The 16710-nt window shown below is 37.5% G+C and overlaps 3 protein-coding genes across 12 annotated transcripts in view; 1 reads left to right on the top strand and 2 right to left on the bottom strand.

Moving 5' to 3' along the window:
* The window catches only part of rad9b (RAD9 checkpoint clamp component B), a 105502-nt gene that overhangs the window by 26684 nt on the left and 62108 nt on the right, over positions 1-16710 (top strand). For 2 of the 9 annotated variants that reach the window (XM_073909664.1, XM_073909668.1), the window contains one exon: positions 1944-3372. The exons of 5 other annotated variants lie outside the window; for them this stretch is intronic. In XM_073909664.1, the coding sequence (XP_073765765.1) occupies positions 1944-1971 (28 nt within the window). In that variant the 3' untranslated portion in view covers positions 1972-3372. Of the gene's footprint in view, positions 1-1869; positions 3373-8806; positions 10673-16710 lie in introns of those variants that run through there. 2 more of the 9 variants (XM_073909663.1, XM_073909666.1) reach the window with 2 other exon arrangements.
* Positions 1-16710, bottom strand: part of myl2b (myosin, light chain 2b, regulatory, cardiac, slow) — a 271503-nt gene that overhangs the window by 199559 nt on the left and 55234 nt on the right. The window lies entirely within an intron of this gene.
* Positions 3249-16710, bottom strand: part of pptc7a (protein phosphatase targeting COQ7 a) — a 33649-nt gene continuing 20187 nt past the window's right edge. Inside the window, exons 4-7 of one of the 2 annotated variants that reach the window (XR_012383701.1) lie at positions 11451-11574; positions 11242-11371; positions 6263-7045; positions 3249-6018 (exon numbers count right to left, since the gene is read on the bottom strand). Coding sequence is in view for 1 of the 2 variants with exons in the window: in NM_001007378.1 (NP_001007379.1) it covers positions 6987-7045; positions 11242-11371; positions 11451-11574 (313 nt within the window). In the remaining variant the exon portion in view is untranslated. 2 annotated transcript variants of the gene reach the window in all.

Raw genomic sequence — 16710 nt, 5'->3', positions numbered from 1 at the left:
GTTCAAGTTTTCTTTTCCAATAGTATCTAATTCGCTCCAAATGTAACAGAGGCAATTTCTCCAAGCCACAGTTTACATGTAGGGGATTCCTTTTATTTTTCCAAAACAGTAGCAGTAGCTTCTTGGAAGTAGTATGAGAGCATTTTATGTTGTGTATTTGACAACAAATGCGTTTGTTCAGAGAATCCCAGAATTAAAAGCATTGGATGCGGTTGTAATTGCAACTTCAACACCTCGGAAAGCACCTCAAAAATTCCATTCCAGTCATTCTGTATTTTAGAACAAAAATAAAACTGTGAGAGATCCACATCTGATGAATTACATTTGTCACAAAGAGGTGAAATATTTTGGAAGATTCAATGTATTTTTTTCTTTGAATAAAGTAACCTATGAATTATTTTACATTGAATAAGACAATGTCTAGAATTAATATCCTCCAAACCTGATTGCCACATTTTCTCTGAAATTGCCACTCCCAATTGTTTCTCCCACTCTTCCTTAAAACATTTTGTGGAGGGGGAAGTAACAGATTGTAGTTGTTCATAAATTTTTGATAATGCTTTTTTTACGACCTTCACACCAATCTAGGCATTTGACAATGATTGAAGGGGATGACCTATCTAATGAAGACATATAGGCATGTGTGTAGTTCCTAATCTAGATACATTTTTTTTTATATACTATACTATTACTGTTGAGTGAATCACTGGTGCAACCCTCCCTACTCCCCAAGAACTGTTCTTATCCAGAGCGAGCAGAAAGGCTGCCAAAATCACTCTGGGACGCTCACACCCGCACACTGTCTTTTTGAACTTTTACCTTCTGGTCGACGCTACAGAGCACTGCGCACCAGAACAGCCCAACACAGAAACAGTTTCTCCCCTCAGGCAATCCATCTCATGAACACTTGATAATAATAATTGTGGAACCAAAATCTTCTGAGTAAAATTTACTCCGTTCAGAGAGTATTTGGTCCTTTATAATGAGGCAAACAGGTTAGTAATAAGAAAAGCTGCTGTTTGTTGAGTTGCTCATTGATCGAGCTGATCTTCTGCTGAGATTGTGAGAGATTCAAGTGTATTATATTTTAGCTGATTTCATCTAAGACTGAGACTGAAGTCAGTTGTAGTTTTGTGTTTTTGTTTATTAACAGCAGGTTTTACCAAATACTATCTAAACTGAGTAAGTTTTACTCAGAGGATTTTGCTGTGACACTTTCCATAAACTTTTATACACATATACACTTCTTTAACAACACACTTTACATGTCAATTTGCACATAACAGCTGCACATATAACATTGTATATAGTAATATAGCTCTACATACACTTGTCTATTTGTATATTTGCATTCACTTCTTACTGCTTTTTTATGTATTTATTATCTGTCTTTTCTGATACAGTAGTCTGCATTTGAAGTGGATCAAAATCTTGCATCAAAGTTGTCTTCAAACTATTGATCCCCCATTCTTGTCCTAGGACAACATTTCTGATCCACTTCAAATGCTGACTGCTGTATTACAAATAAATATGCAATTTTTCCCACTTTTAAAGAGCCGAAAGTTTAAAAATGCACCTGAAACGTGCTTGAAAATGACCTAAATTTGACTTTTGAAAAGATGTAAGAACCCTATCTGTGGAGATGCATACTTTTTTTATAGAGATATTAGCATCTAAATAAATACATACATTCTTTGTACTTTTATAAATGTAAATGTTTTTGAATTATATATTGTCTATATTATATACTCAAGTAACTTATTATTATATTAATCTGGAAAGGCGAAGGAAGCGTTCTTGCAGGACTCCCAGAGTTCATCAAGATTCTTTGGATTCATTTTCAATGCCTCCTCCTTTATCTTACTCCAGACATGCTCAATAATGTTTAAGTCTGGTGACTGGGCTGGCCAATCCAGGAGCATCTTGACCTTCTTTGCTTTCAGGAGCTTTGATGTGGAGGCTGAAGTATGAGAAGGAGCGCTATCCTGCTGGAGAATCTGCCCTCTCCTGTGGTTTGTAATGTAATGGGCAGCACAAATGTCTTGATACCTCAGGCTGTTGATGTTGCCATCCACTCTGCAGATCTCTCACACACCCCCATACTGAATGTAACCCCAAACCATGATTTTCCTTCACCAAACTTGACTCATTTCTGTGAGAATCTTGGGTCCATGTGGGTTCCAATAGTTTTTCTGTAGTATTTGTGATGATTGTAACGTAGGTCAACAGATGATTCATCAGAAAAATCCACCTTCTGCCATTTTTCCCAGGGTATAAGCAGGAATTTCTAAAGGTAATTTCAATACCTTTTTAAGACTTTTTAAAGACCTTCTGAGAATATTTTAAGACCTCATAGCCAGTACTAATCTGTATCAAACCTTTAACTTAATAAACAGTTGTTAATAAACAGTTGTAGTTAAAGAACTTAATGGAGCACAACCATGCAACAAAGCTCAGATAAGCTCGGTTTTTTGGGAGTCAAACACTTAGGACAGTGGTTCTCAAAGTGGGGGTCCGGACCCCTTGAGGGGTCGCGGAACAATGAAGGGGGGTCGCCTGGTGATTTCCAAAAATCTACTTATTATTATTAGGCCATAACCAACTGAAGAGAAAAAAACAGTTGTTTATAGTTACTATAGTAGCTTATTTACTTGTTCTATTGGATTGCGACCCCTGGGGTCAATACATTATATTAAAGACAGCAGTAGCGTCAGATGCAGCAGATTGATTTTATAACACCAGGTTAAACTTTCTGGCCCATTTACAGCACTGACATAAATAAAAAAAATTAAACGAAGAATAGACTTTGGTCTATTGGTGTGTGTGTGTGCGCGCCACTGCAAGCAAGTTTTCTGTTTTTATAACCACCTCAGAGGATATTGGGGGTCGCGAGTCACTGGCATTGTTATTTTATGGGTCGCGTGCTGAAAAGTTTGGGAACCCCTGACTTAGGACAACGCTTGAACAAAATTTAAGACCTTTTAATTACCTTTTAAGGACCTTAATTTTCTCATAATTGATTTATCAACTTATAATACTTTTTAAGACCCCGCGGACACGCTGTTTCCAAATTATCAACTACAAGTCAAGGTTTTATTTGTTGCACTTACAACTGGGATTCACAACAAGGCTTTTGTCAGGTAGTGTATAACTTTCTATAAAGCTAGTGTTTCTTATTTTATTGCTTCAATCTTTACTCTAAAAAATAACCACAAAATAGCTGATTAAAAAAAGGCAACCAACAGAAGTTATAAAAAATAGAACTTTATTTCGATCATGTGATCCATGACATACCCACTGAAAGCATTCACAGATGCTAGCATTAGCTTTGTGCGTAAACACCTCGAGGGATATTTTAAAATTAAAATTTACAAAAAAAAAAGCAAGAAAAATATTTTACACAATCCACACAATTATCAAATATACTCTCATATACATCAGACATGTACGAGTCTACACTTTCCAAATGCATACATGTCCTACATAAATATACAGCCGATTTTCCAAATATCTACAAATCATACACGCTCCCATCTCGCATACACACACTCTCTTTCTCACACACACACAAACACACCACAAGCATGTAAACCTCTTAAAAAGTGGTTTAAGTGGGCCTTTTTTCCCCTGTCAACACATCCCACAATCCCTTGCAGTCTGCCACGCTGCTTCGTTAAAAACTCAAACGGGTGGAGTAATACTGTTTTAAATTAATAAATATGAAGGGAAAAGTTTCCCATCTCCCCAAGCAAACAAATCAGAACTTAGTCATTTACTCTATGCTTTAAAATCGCTTGCACAAAACACCCGACTCTCATTTCTCACAATGAGAACTGAGAATGGTTCATGAATTAATATATCAGAAGAAAGGCATTTCTATGGTTGAACAGTAACTTTGACAGTATTTCGATGTTGTTAAGCATCATAATCAGTCTAGCACTGTAAAGTTACATAATGACTTAAACGTACTCTCCGAAATACAAACAATCCATCAGCTAGTGAAGAGTCTGTAGTAGTCATTCATGCCTAATGTACTATCCAGAGCATATACAGATCGGGGGTCTTTTTTTAGATGGATCGTAAACAGGCAAAACATGCCATCTCAAGACTCCTGAGAGCATCTCCCTTGGCTTTCAGCAATTCTATAACACTCTCATGGCAGGACGCTTCCATTTTAATGCTTCTTCTTTCTTTTTTGGGACGCTTGTCTAGGGTGACCATAATATTTCATTTTGGAAAAAGAGGGCTGTGAAGTGGGATTGTCATTGACAAGTGCATTGCAGCTGTGAAACTTACTGAAATTACACATATGGCAGAGTTTTTGACTTCTTGTCCTCAAAAAAAGTGGAGGTGGCATCCCAGTTAACTTTTTGCTAATTGATGAGGAGGGATTGTCATTGACAAATGCATTGAAACCCTAAAATTAGGGCTGTGCAAATAATCGAAAATCCGATTTCGATTGCGGTTTTGGCTTCAAACGATTATGAAAAAGCATTAATCGAGATAAACGATTATTGCATCATATACCGCCCTCTTTCCAGCTGTTGCTCCTAAAAGCGCGAAAGACCACGTGCTTATCATCCAGAAGCATGCGGCCGGTCAGCATTCGGTCTCATTTGCACACTGAAGCTTGAATTATACTTGCGCCTGGCGCCGCATCGCGCACCTCCGCTGACCGCGCACACCTAGCGAAACGGACGAGGCGCAGACATCTAAAGTCATCTTAATGTGAGCGCTTTAATGGTCAAATAGATGTGAAAACGCAGTGTTTAGTGAGTATTCATAATAACCCTCATTTGTGTAATAAACAAACGAGTTACAAGTTGAGGATCAAAAGACACGTGAAAGAGAAACCATTAAAGAGACAGCGCGCGATGTTGTTTTTATCATCAATCAAACAAAACGAGAAAATCCTCTGCTCTTGACTGAAGGATTTTTGTAGCTAAAGTTTTATTCTTATAGAGAAAATCCCTAAAGCACAGTTTGTTTCATATTTTTATTCTATTGTATTTTTGTTTTGCTTTGCAGGGAGGAAAATAACTGTATGTATACATTGAAGTCAGAATTATTAGACCTCCTGAATATTAGCAATTCTTTTTCTGCCCAATTTCTGTTTAATGGAAAGAATTTTTAAAAACTTATTTCTGAACATAATAGTTTCTATATATCATTTCTGATTTCTTTTATTTTTGCTATGATGACAGTACATAAAATGTTTCTAGATATTTTTCTAAATACAAGCATTCAGATTAAAGTGCAATTCAAAGGCTTAATAAGGGTAATTAAGCAGTTCATTGTATAACAGTAGTCTCTTCTGCAGACAATCAAAAAATATATTGCTCAAGGGGGCTAATAATATTAACCTTAAAATGGGTTTCAAAATATTTAAACCTGCTTTTATTCTAGCTAAAATAAAACAAATAAGCCTAGAAGAAAAAATATTATAGGAAATACTGTTAAAATTCCTTGCTCTGTTAAACATCATTTGGGAAATATTTATTTAAAAAAAAAAACATATTTCCAGGAGCGCTTATAATTTTGACTTCAAAAGTTATCATTTTAAATAATCGTGATTACAATTATGACCGAAATAATTGTGATTATGATTTTTCCCAAAATCGAGCAGCCCTAGAACTAATAAATAAGCAGAGTTTTTTCCTTTCTTGTTCCTCAAAAATAGGTGGAGGTGATATCTCGGAAATTTTGGGTAAATTTTGTCTTATTCTTTTAATTTGATCTAGTAAAACATTCAACCTGGGCTCATTGTGGAAACGTAGCCCCGCGGACGTTTCTGCGGACCGCGATTTACGTCCCGGTAGGTACGTATTCGAGCGGTTTTTGTTTTCGCGGATCCGCAAGAGGCCGCTGTGCGCGATTTTTTCGCGTCTCGGGCGCCTCTCGGGAGCGCGTGCCGTTCGCGCCTGCGCCGTTCTCGCACGAAAAGCCGCCGGATCAGTCGACTCGACCGCTCTCCTCTTCCTCCTTCCCTAAACTCGAGCGACGGTTCGCAAAAGCCGTCTAGGAAAAAAAAAAAGGAAAAGCCCTCGTCTTCGATCACGTTTTCGGATCCCGCCGCGTTCTCGCCCTTATTTTTCAGATTCCATTTTTCGTCTTACCTGATTTCCGGAACTGCTGTTCCCCGGACCCGATCCCGGTCGTCGCCCCCGCGGCAGGCTCCTCCTCCTCCTCCGGGGCCTCCGCTCTGCCGACTCAACGCTGTGAGCTAAGTGGACAAACTGGTTGCATCGGGAAAGCCCTCCACTCGGAGGCGAGCCGTCGGCTGGCGAAAAAAACTAAACGCGGCCTTACGTACCTCCGGCCACGTAAATCGCAGTCTCCAGAAACGTCCGCGGGGCTATGTTTCCAGAATGAGCTTGGGTTGAAAACATTATTTCAAAAGGCTATCGTTAAGCGTAGTTACTTTTGAGGTTACACATTTGAGGTCTGACGGTAGCTGTTACTGCCTACCTGATTGTTGTCAAAAAAAGGGAGTGGTACAAAATTTGTTGGTGGCCACCTTGTAATCATATACAGTTGAAGTCCGAATTATTAGCCCCCCTTTGAATTTTCTAACATTAACTGTATATGGTCACCCCAGGCTTGTCCCTAATCAGCCTGGTATTCCTTCCTGCTTAGCTTTCTCCTCATTCTTTCTTCATTTTTGGCTTCTTTCGACACCATCAATTCATCACGGAACAACAGGAACATTCTTACAGACGTACTGGAGAAGTGTTGGACACCCGTTGAAGCCCTTGTCAAGCACAACTCAGTCCGCATTGAAGGTGGTCTTTTAGTTGCAGACGTCGACATCGTGTGAAAGTACGGTCTAGTAAGGCTGAGGAACCCAAGGAAACAGATGTGGGCTCCGAGTCCCTGCCAGAAAAGCCAAACTCAAACAACCCTCGATCCTGCCAGCAGGAAACAGCCGCCAGTCCTGTGACTGAGAGGAAGACAACAAGAGAGGCTTTTTGCAGCCCTCGCAGGCGTCAGTCTGTGTACTCCGCTACGATTGACAGCAGAACGGTGATGTCATCTGGCTTTCCTCCTATACAAAGAAAACAGGGTGTGCTGTCAGTGCCAAATATTTAATGGATATCTACAATATCATTAGTGTAAGAATGGGTTTTAACCACAGTGATTTGAACTGTAGTTCTGCCGTATGATCAGTATACACTACAATAAAAAATTGTACATTCAAGTCAAACCATTCTTCTGCAATCTTATGCCAAAAACGGAAGTAGGGGCAGTATTGATAGCTTAAAATGTGGGAGAGCGTTGACATTAACACTTAATTGCTCCATATTGCAATACAATACAATCACATATTGTATTGCAATATGGAGCAATTAAGTGTTAATGTTAAATTAAAAATTATTCACAAATACTTGAAAATAAGATGATTTAATGACAATAATTCTCTATGGTTACAACTTAATTAATTACAAAATAACTATCTAAAATGATAAAATATGAAATGATAAAACATATGATAATAATTGTACCCAGCTTAAATTAAAATAAAGTTATCAGAAGTAAGAGAGCAAATAGGCCTCAAAGAGGCAGAGAGCAGTATAGCCAGAGAAGAGAAGCAGAGCAGGAAAAGAACAGCCCAGGAAAAAAGCCAAAGCCAACGTTCACCAGCTATTTTGTCTCTTTCTTGACCATGTGACCAAAGCCCAAATACTGAGACATTCAAAATGACCAATCAATATATGACCACATCGTAAAACCCCCAAAGTCCACACACCACACCACACACTTTGCCTTTGGAAGTTGTGTGAGCCTTCTTTGGTTAAAAAGACCATATAAACAAATGCATATGATAATTTAGACTCTTACATCAGAAGCAAGTCATTTAGGAGTGTAAAATTGCCACAACCTAATATTGAATAAAACAGCAGTTTCTATCCAAAGAACTGTTCATCCGAAACACATCAAACTAAATTTGACAATCTGCAGCTGAAAAAATATTAAATATTATTATAAAGACTAATATTTAATGCTTTCAGCATTTTGCAATTTTGCGATGGCTGAATTTATCTCAAAATTAAGCAAACGCCACAACTTTTCAAATTTGGCATTTTTCTGAAATGCTGTGGTTTTCCTGCAAATTCTGGGTCTAGACGCTTTCTATGACGTCATCTCGACACTGATTCACCCAAAACAAAGACCATGTGGATGCAAACAACCCTTGCTAAGTGGCAACCTCCAGCTCTCCCTCCTGAAGCTAAACAGCAAAATCCTCTGAGCAAGATTTACTCAGTTCAGAGAGTATTTGGTCCCTCTATTTATAAGGGCAAACCGGTTGGTAAAAAGTAAAGCAGCTCAGTCTGCGGAGTTGCTTAATGATCCTCTGCTGAGATTTTAAGAGATTCAATGTATTATATTTCAGCTGAGGCTGTGACTGAAGTCAGTTGTAGTTTTGTGTTTCTCTTCTGTGCTTCTGTTTATTAACAGCAGGTGTTCATCATCAGTGCTCGATCATCACCCAATTAATCCTTTCATTGTCTCATTGACTTGAGTAACATTAACTCATTTTAGACAGCGACCAAATACTATCTTTATGGACTAAACTTTACTTAGAGGATTTTGCTGTGTAATACGGAAGTAACTGAAACTGCAATGCATAGAAATTCCGCTAGTCCTGGCTCCAAAATAGAGCAAATTTCTATTGACCCCACTGTTAAAATGTATTTAATATAAAATGTATATGTGTAAAATGTGAGTTAAATTATATACTTGTATACCTTCTCTATAAATGTATTTGTTTTATTTAAGATCCTTTATCATTTGTATTTTTCTTTAGAGCTGTTATGCACTCGATGAGTGACGTCACGGATACTACGTCCATATCTTTTACAGTTTATGTTTTACACACATCAATATCGCAGGTGGCACTATATACCTTTGAGCTCAGGTAGATCTCGATGACTCCCCTTTTTGCTTGTTGTAGCTAAGTGTTGGATATGTATGCTGAAAAGTGTACTCAGAGTTTAGCTAATGTATTTTGATTAATTGTTTAGAGGGCTTGTTTTTGAACTGTGGGAGGAAACCGGAGGACCCGGGGAAAACCCACACGACCACGGGGAGAACGAGCAAACTCCGCACAGAAATGCCGTCTGGTTTGGAAAGGAATTAAAGGGCCATGAAACCCCCTCGTTTCAGCAGGGTGTTTTCACACCTCTACTTTGGAAAAAGTCAGAAAAGTGGGCGTGTCCAGCTCTGTTTAGGGGGGAGTGTCGGAGGAAGAAAAGTGGGATGGTGTGGGAGTGTCTATTTGGGCACGCTCGAGTTTCAGAGTCAAAATACACACACACACACACACACACACACACACACACACACACACATGAGAAAGTGATGGTGTTTAACCTACATGGACATCTGTAGTCGAATTATTTGCCAAATTATTAAATGGTGGACTTTAACTGCAGTTTGGCTCTTTCATTCAGGGAATTCATTCATGCCCCTCGCGACAAACGAGATATTTGATTCGAGGATCTGCTCTAAGCGTGTATTTTTCATGCAATGTTTGATACCGCACGGCGAATGAGAGAAAAAAAACCTCCGCATTTCCCAGAAACTTAGATGCACACGGCAGGTAGTGTCAGAAAGCCGCGCGTGTTATTCCGGTCACTAAATGCGGTAAAAAATCCTACACGAGGTTAAAGTTTGGTTGTGGTGCTAACGTTTTTACACTCTGTGCAATAGTTTGTTAGATACGAACAAACTGAATAAACAAAGAGCACTGGACGCTCACTTACCAAATCTGTAGAGACAGGACAATCACCAGCAACTAGAGCTGTGTCTTTATGAAGAGAATACTACAAACGAATCCAGATCTCAGCGTTTGCAGATGAGAACAGCTCTCAGGTAAACAATAATCCTCCTTAGACACGTAAGTTATTGTTGTCGCGCGTCGCGTACACTGTTAATCCACACGTGACTCCAGCTGAGCTCTCACAGAGAGAAAATGAAAACGAAACTTAACTGCAGCAAACAATAAAAGCAACACTTCACGCTTGTTTTGCCAACACAACGTGGCGTCTCTGTCCTGAAAACACGGTGATAGTAATGAATATTAATGAAGTTGCACAATAGAGCGCGCTGATTGGTTTGAACCAAGCATTACTCATGCATTAATGCAACACACTGTAAGACGTAATAAGACACACTCTGGCACAGACGTCCAGTCTGCACGCTGGAATACACGCTATTATGTCATGACCGTGACGCAGCTTCAAAAATTCGTTTCAAACCGGAAGTACGAATTTGCTTGAAATAACGCAAAAACAACCAATTTACACTTTTTAGTGAAATATAGGTGTCCTAATAGTGTTTTTAGCAGTGTGGGACACATATACGACTGTCGACAGCTCAAAAAATGTGTTTTGGTGTTTCGTGACCCTTTAAACCAGGGGCATTCTTGCTGTGAGGCAACAGCACTAATCGCTGGCCACCATGACGCCCGTTTGAAAGGAGGGAAAGTAGGGTTGGGTGGGGGGATTTCTTCAAGATGAAGATATTGAGATGAGAAAAGTCTGGTTATTTATAGTGAGTTAAGGATCGTCTGATAGGATAATCAGTCATTAGCTAAAGTTGGAACAGCTGTGAACAATCATAAGCACGTGATCCTCTCGAAATTTGTTTATGAATAAACTTATATATATAGAAGTCCAGTTATTATTTGTTGCTCTTACAACTGGGATCAACGTCAAAACTTTTGTCAGGTAGTGTAGAATTTTAGTACAAGGTTTACAATAACTTAACAGATTTGTCAACAATCAACATTAAGAAATATATTTAAAAACTTTGTTAGTTAAACTGTTGTTATATTTACTGTAAATATGTTTTTAAAATAAATCACAATAAATATCGGGTTTCTTTTATTCGTTATAATTGGTCAAAATGTTTTTACAGCATTAACTATAAAAATCCTGAATTAAACCAAACAAAACTGAACAAATGTTCAACATAATATTGTGTTGAATTGATAAACGGTTTACCTTCAGTGCAGTGTTTACCTTTAGTCAAACGCATAATAGTAATTGCATTCTATTATTTAGCGAATAATTATCGTCAGAACAAATGTGTGCACTCTAAATGTCAACGACGGCTATTATCGTGACCATTATCTTACAGAAAATTGCAAACGCGACAGTTGATGGTTATTTAAAAGGCTTTTATGCAAGGCCTTTAATAAAATAACAATTTAGAGGTTTTAAAAGGAGTATATCTCACCTCTGACATTCAAGCCATTATCGCAGGCAAACTGTGCAAAAGGAGACATGTAATTGGGGTCGTATGCTAGAACATGGGCCTGTTCAGCAATACTCTTGGCTGTTTGCTGGATGCTTTCATAGTTGGTGTTCTGAAAGCAGAGCATTTATATTAATGTCACTGGAGGACAAAAAAGTGCACAGAAGTGTTATATATAGATGCTCTGGTACCTTAAGCTTTTTGAGTTCTTGTAAAATCATGTAGTCTGGCATGTTGTCAAAGAGACCATCTGTAGCTGTGAGGATAATGTCACCCAACTGCACATCGAAGGATGAGCTATCTGCAGCGTCAGGGCTGTGGGAAAGCAGAAAAACACAAAAGTGTGACTTTAAATGCAAGAAAACTTGTGTATTAAAAAAACTACAAGTTTTATGTCTGTGAGATGAAAATATAATATATAGAAAGCTGAACAATTAACCCAGATGATTTCTATTTTTCTTATATACAGTTGAAGTCAGAATTATTAGCCTCCTGTTTATTTTTTTTCCCTAAATTCTGTTTAACGGAGAGATTTTTTTTCAACACATTTCTAAACATAATAGTTTTAATAATTCATTTCTAATAACTGATTTATTTTATCTTTGCCATGATGACAGTAAATAATATTTGACTACATATTTTTCAAGACACTACTATAAAACTAACGCCCCTTTCACACGGGGCTTCAGCGTCAACGCTTGACTGAAGGCGTGTCTGAAGTTGGGGCTGAACCCATCGTAAAGAAGCGTCAGCCAATGAAATTCAGTCAGCTAGGCCACTGTCTAACTGGTGTATTTGCATACAGCGATCTGAATGGCTGACGCTTCTGTCGGCGCTTGAAAAGTTGAGCTAGTCCCAATTTCTGCCGGGAGCAATGCCTCTGAAGTGGCGCAGATGCATCCACAATGCAATTCGGCAATGCCTGACGTCACCCATTCAAAGTGAATGGGAAGCGTTGATGCTGACGCCCCGTGTGAATGGAGCGTTAGTGACATGCAGGGGTGCATTTCCCAAACAACGACATAACTTGCGGCTAAACTATCATAGTGCGATGCATAGTTTGGGAAAAGAACGATGAGAAGTAGTGTTGTGACGAGTGTTTTCTAAAACCTGTAGTTTTTCTCTCGCAGATCCATCGCTTGAACCATGTTAGTTGTAACGTAAAACGTAATAAAGCCATAATGAAGCTCTAAATGGGGTGGAGTAACTACTTCTTTAGAAAAGAACCCCATAATTTCTTTGTGCAAATTATATATTGTTTTACACACATACACATTTAAAATAAAATCCGATAATAGATTTAGTAAAAACATGCACTCGCTTTCAATATTAACTTAAACATATGTAAATGGAACATATATTAAACATATATGCTTGCTTTACTAATATTATTGAGAATATGACAAATCCTATTATAAAACATAAAATCCCCTACAAAAGACATACAAATTCAACACATATTTAAATCTCAAATATAAATCATATAAATAAATAAATAATGAGGCTATTTATTAAGAAATAAAATTTAATATTGATTATGTATTAGAAATGAAAAAAATTCATACTTTAATAATAATATTAATGATTACTATAAAAAAATAATAATTATTATTATTATTATTATTATTTTTAAGTAGGATATTGCTTATTTGTTTATTTATTTATTTTTTCGAAAAGTCTACTTTTACAATTTGACACAGCAGAATCTTCTAACCAGCAGTCTCATGTCATATACAGAACAGATCCTTAGTAAATAACCTACTATAAATTAAAAGAATTAACGTATGCCATGTTTTTTGTTTTCACAAGCTTTGGAGACGTAACATAAATTCCGCTTTTAAATAATACGTCACCTATAGCTTTCACCATGAGGCTGTGTTCAAAATGACATCAATGTTTTCAAAGTGCACTGCGAAGGGAGCACAATTGTAGATTGCTAAAACTAAACTGTAAAAATTGTTAGAAAGCAAATTACACCTAAGAGAGATGACTTTAACGCTTTTTTATTTTTAATCATTCTTACTTTGAATGTTGGAATGTTCTAAATGATATGGGGGATAAGTGGGAATAGAACACAGCCAGGAACTATGTTTCTAACTACAGCTCCAGAGCTGTAGCTGCAAGTCCTCAATATCACGACGCAGTTTGCGAATGTTCGTTGGAGCGACAGATTTGGGAAATGGCAAATCAACAAACTATGTTTGTAGCGACGGAACTTGCGAGTTAGTTGGCTAACGATGGTTTTGGGAAATGCACTCCAGATTAGGGTAATTAATTGTATAATGATGGTTTGTTCTGTAGACTATCGCAAAAAATATAGCTTAATGGGGCTAATAATTTTGTCCTTAAAATGGTGTTTTGTCCTTAAATGGTGTTTATTCTAGCCGAAATAAAACAAATAAGACTTTCTCCAGAAGAAAAAAATATTATCAGACATACTGTGAAAATTTCCTTGCTTCAACATCACTTGGGAAATATTTAAAATAGAAAAAAAAAATTCAAAGGGGGGCTAATAAATCTGACTTGAATGTATATTTTCCCTTTATCTCACGGGCATGAAACTCTCCAACCTTTCAGAAAAAACAATATCTTAAAGCACAATAAACCAAAACTAAACTGTACTTAATTCACTTGTTTTAAAACTGTGCTTTTTTCATAGTTTGAAAATGAATGGTAAAAGTGAAAAAATATATTTATTTTTAGTCCAAAAAAAGTTAAACCCATTATAAATCTGAAATAAAGTTTTGCCACATTTTTGTTCAATCAACATTCTTCAGGCTTAATAGGTTAAATATTTAATGTAGGGGTGTCAAAATTAATTGTTTCTTCGGTGCACCGCGATACAGACGCGGACAATTCGGTATCGATTCAGTAATAACCATAACCGGTTATTATGTAGTAACGTCATTTATCTCCTATGCGCTCTGTCGCGAGGGAGGTGAGCCAGCCAACTCAGGGCTGGCCCGTGGCATAGGAACCGTAGGCAAATGCTAAGGGCGCTGTATATCCAGGGGGCGCCAGAAATGAGCGCGCTTCAGTTGGTTTTGTTTTCGATTTTCCTGACACACTTTCAGTTATAGACGGCAATAACTCAAAAAACGCTTACCCTAAAAAGATCTAAAGTGTGTTTCCTACAGAAAGACAAAGCTGGTTATGTTTCACAGCTGTCTTTCTTTTTTTCGCTCGACATTACGAGCACTGCTCCGTTTAAGTCGTCGCAGTCTGCATTTACTTTAGCCGGCAGAGCTTGCGCTGAGAGGAGCTTTCTGTAAGGGGCCGTCAGAAAAGTGCCTATTTTTTTCGTTTTTCTGCTCCGCTCAGCGCGAGCGCTTCCTGTTGCAAGGGCTTAAGTGTGTTTGTTTGTGTGTGTGTTTGTTTGTTTGATGCTTTCTATGTTTGTGAATGTGTTTGAATGAGAGACAGTGTGGTGCTGTGTCTGTGTGTTTATACAGACAGCTTGTTATAGCCTCCCCCCTAAAATATAACACTATATATGGAAAGCATCGTCAATGCACCGTGATGCACCGAGATATCGAATTGAACCGAATCGATGGCATGATAATCGTAACCGAACCGAACCGTGAGACCAGTGTAGGTTCACACCTCTAATTTAATGTGATATTCCAGTTTTAACGGTTCACACATTTGAAGCAATATTCAACTTGCTCAGTCTGGATATAGCACTTTAATGCAGTTTTCAGTCTAGAACAGTGGTTCTCAAACTTTTTCCATCAAGTACCACCTCAGAAAAAATTGTTTCTCCAAGTACCACCAAAATGAGCAGTATTGAAATACAGTAGCGTAGTAGGCCCAATAAAGCAGCTACAACTCTGCACAGTAAAAAAAAATGTGGCAGATTACCTCAGAAATATAGGCTATATGTCATATATGGCATATTATATCCATCATTTTTGATAAATTTTGAAATGTGTGTAGCATGTACATGACATATTTCATTCCTCCGCGTACCACTAAAGGAAGCCTGCGTACCACTAGTGGTACACGTACCACAGTTTGAGAACCACTGGTCTAGAATATTGCAGTTCAACCACATGTACAGAACATATAGAGAATCGAAATTACGTTACTCTCAGACCCTAGGTACCCAACATATAATATTAATAATAAAAAAAAGTTCTAGGAAAGAATTTACAATAAATACAATTATACATAAAATGAAATCTAAATATATACATAAAATGTAGTCTAAAGAGTAATAATAAAAAAAAATGTAAACAATGCAATACAATGACATTAAGGGCATATGGCAATGAGTGCAAACCAGAGTTGTGCAGATATGGAACAGTGTATAGTGCAAGGTGTTTTAAAGTTTTTTTTTTTAAGGTGTTAAGGGTATTGATTTACCTATATAATAAGTAAATATTAAGTAATAATAATTAAGTATTGATTTACCTATATAATAAGTAAATATTAAGTATAATAAGTAATATTAATTAATTACATGAACCTATGTTTAGGGTTAGAATGTGGATTGGGTTTGAGGTTAGTTGCATTAACTGTGCATAATTATTTGTATTTACTGTAGTTACTAATGTAATTAAATAAAGCACATGGAACTTGTTGAACAAGGACACCTTAATATAAAGTGTTACCGATGTGACATCTTAAGAATCTAAAGATCCATCAAAACTATATCAGTAATGCACATTCTCTGCTGACCAAGTTAAAACATGATTGTGTTTAAGTTGCAGTCGCATTGGCGTTTGCAGACCATATTTAGGAGGCATAAAAGCAGTTTCAGTCTAAGAAGCTTATATGGCTTGATCCTCATTACAGTATAAAGCACGCGGAAACATGGAGATCAGCTGTGAAGAGTTGCGTTCTGTTCCAGGAAGTCTGCGGCAGACGGTGTGCCCAGTGACTCTATGAATACACTGGCTGTGCTTCCCTCTGTCTGCGCCAAGCCGGCCTCAGGTCAAGCAGTGTAAACTTGATACTGAGTTTGAAGAATAATAATCAATTCGGAGAATCGAGTAGTGGAAATCACTTTAAAGTGGTGTTGAAGATTTACACCCACAAACTGGAGGATATCTCTGTCATTAAGTGTACTACTATTAGCTCATTGTCAAGCAGAAACCAGCTAATGTCAGGTTTTGCAGAGGCCATGCTAAGGTTGTCTCCATTAGCTTAGTAGCCGTATCAAATGTCGGGAGAAAGATTAAAGGTGACTGTATGCTGCTCACTGAGGAAAGGGGGCCATAACTGTGGTAAATGTATGAATTAGGGTTGTTTACTAGGCTACTCTCTTAGAAATGTTTAGTGAATGAACAGCTATTCGGTTGAGTAATTAACAGATTTCTCACAGTAGTGTGTGATATTGACCAAAACAATTATATTCATATTTTGGGGGTAGTATCTTTGTATCTTACCAAGTATTGTAGCTGGTTTTAGCCTGCCATGCACAAACAATATTACATTTAAATCCCAGAA

The sequence above is a fragment of the Danio rerio genome, chromosome 8 (genome assembly GCF_049306965.1).
Source record: "Danio rerio strain Tuebingen ecotype United States chromosome 8, GRCz12tu, whole genome shotgun sequence".
NCBI lineage: Eukaryota > Metazoa > Chordata > Actinopteri > Cypriniformes > Danionidae > Danio > Danio rerio.
This window is presented reverse-complemented; position numbering and strand designations above follow the sequence as displayed.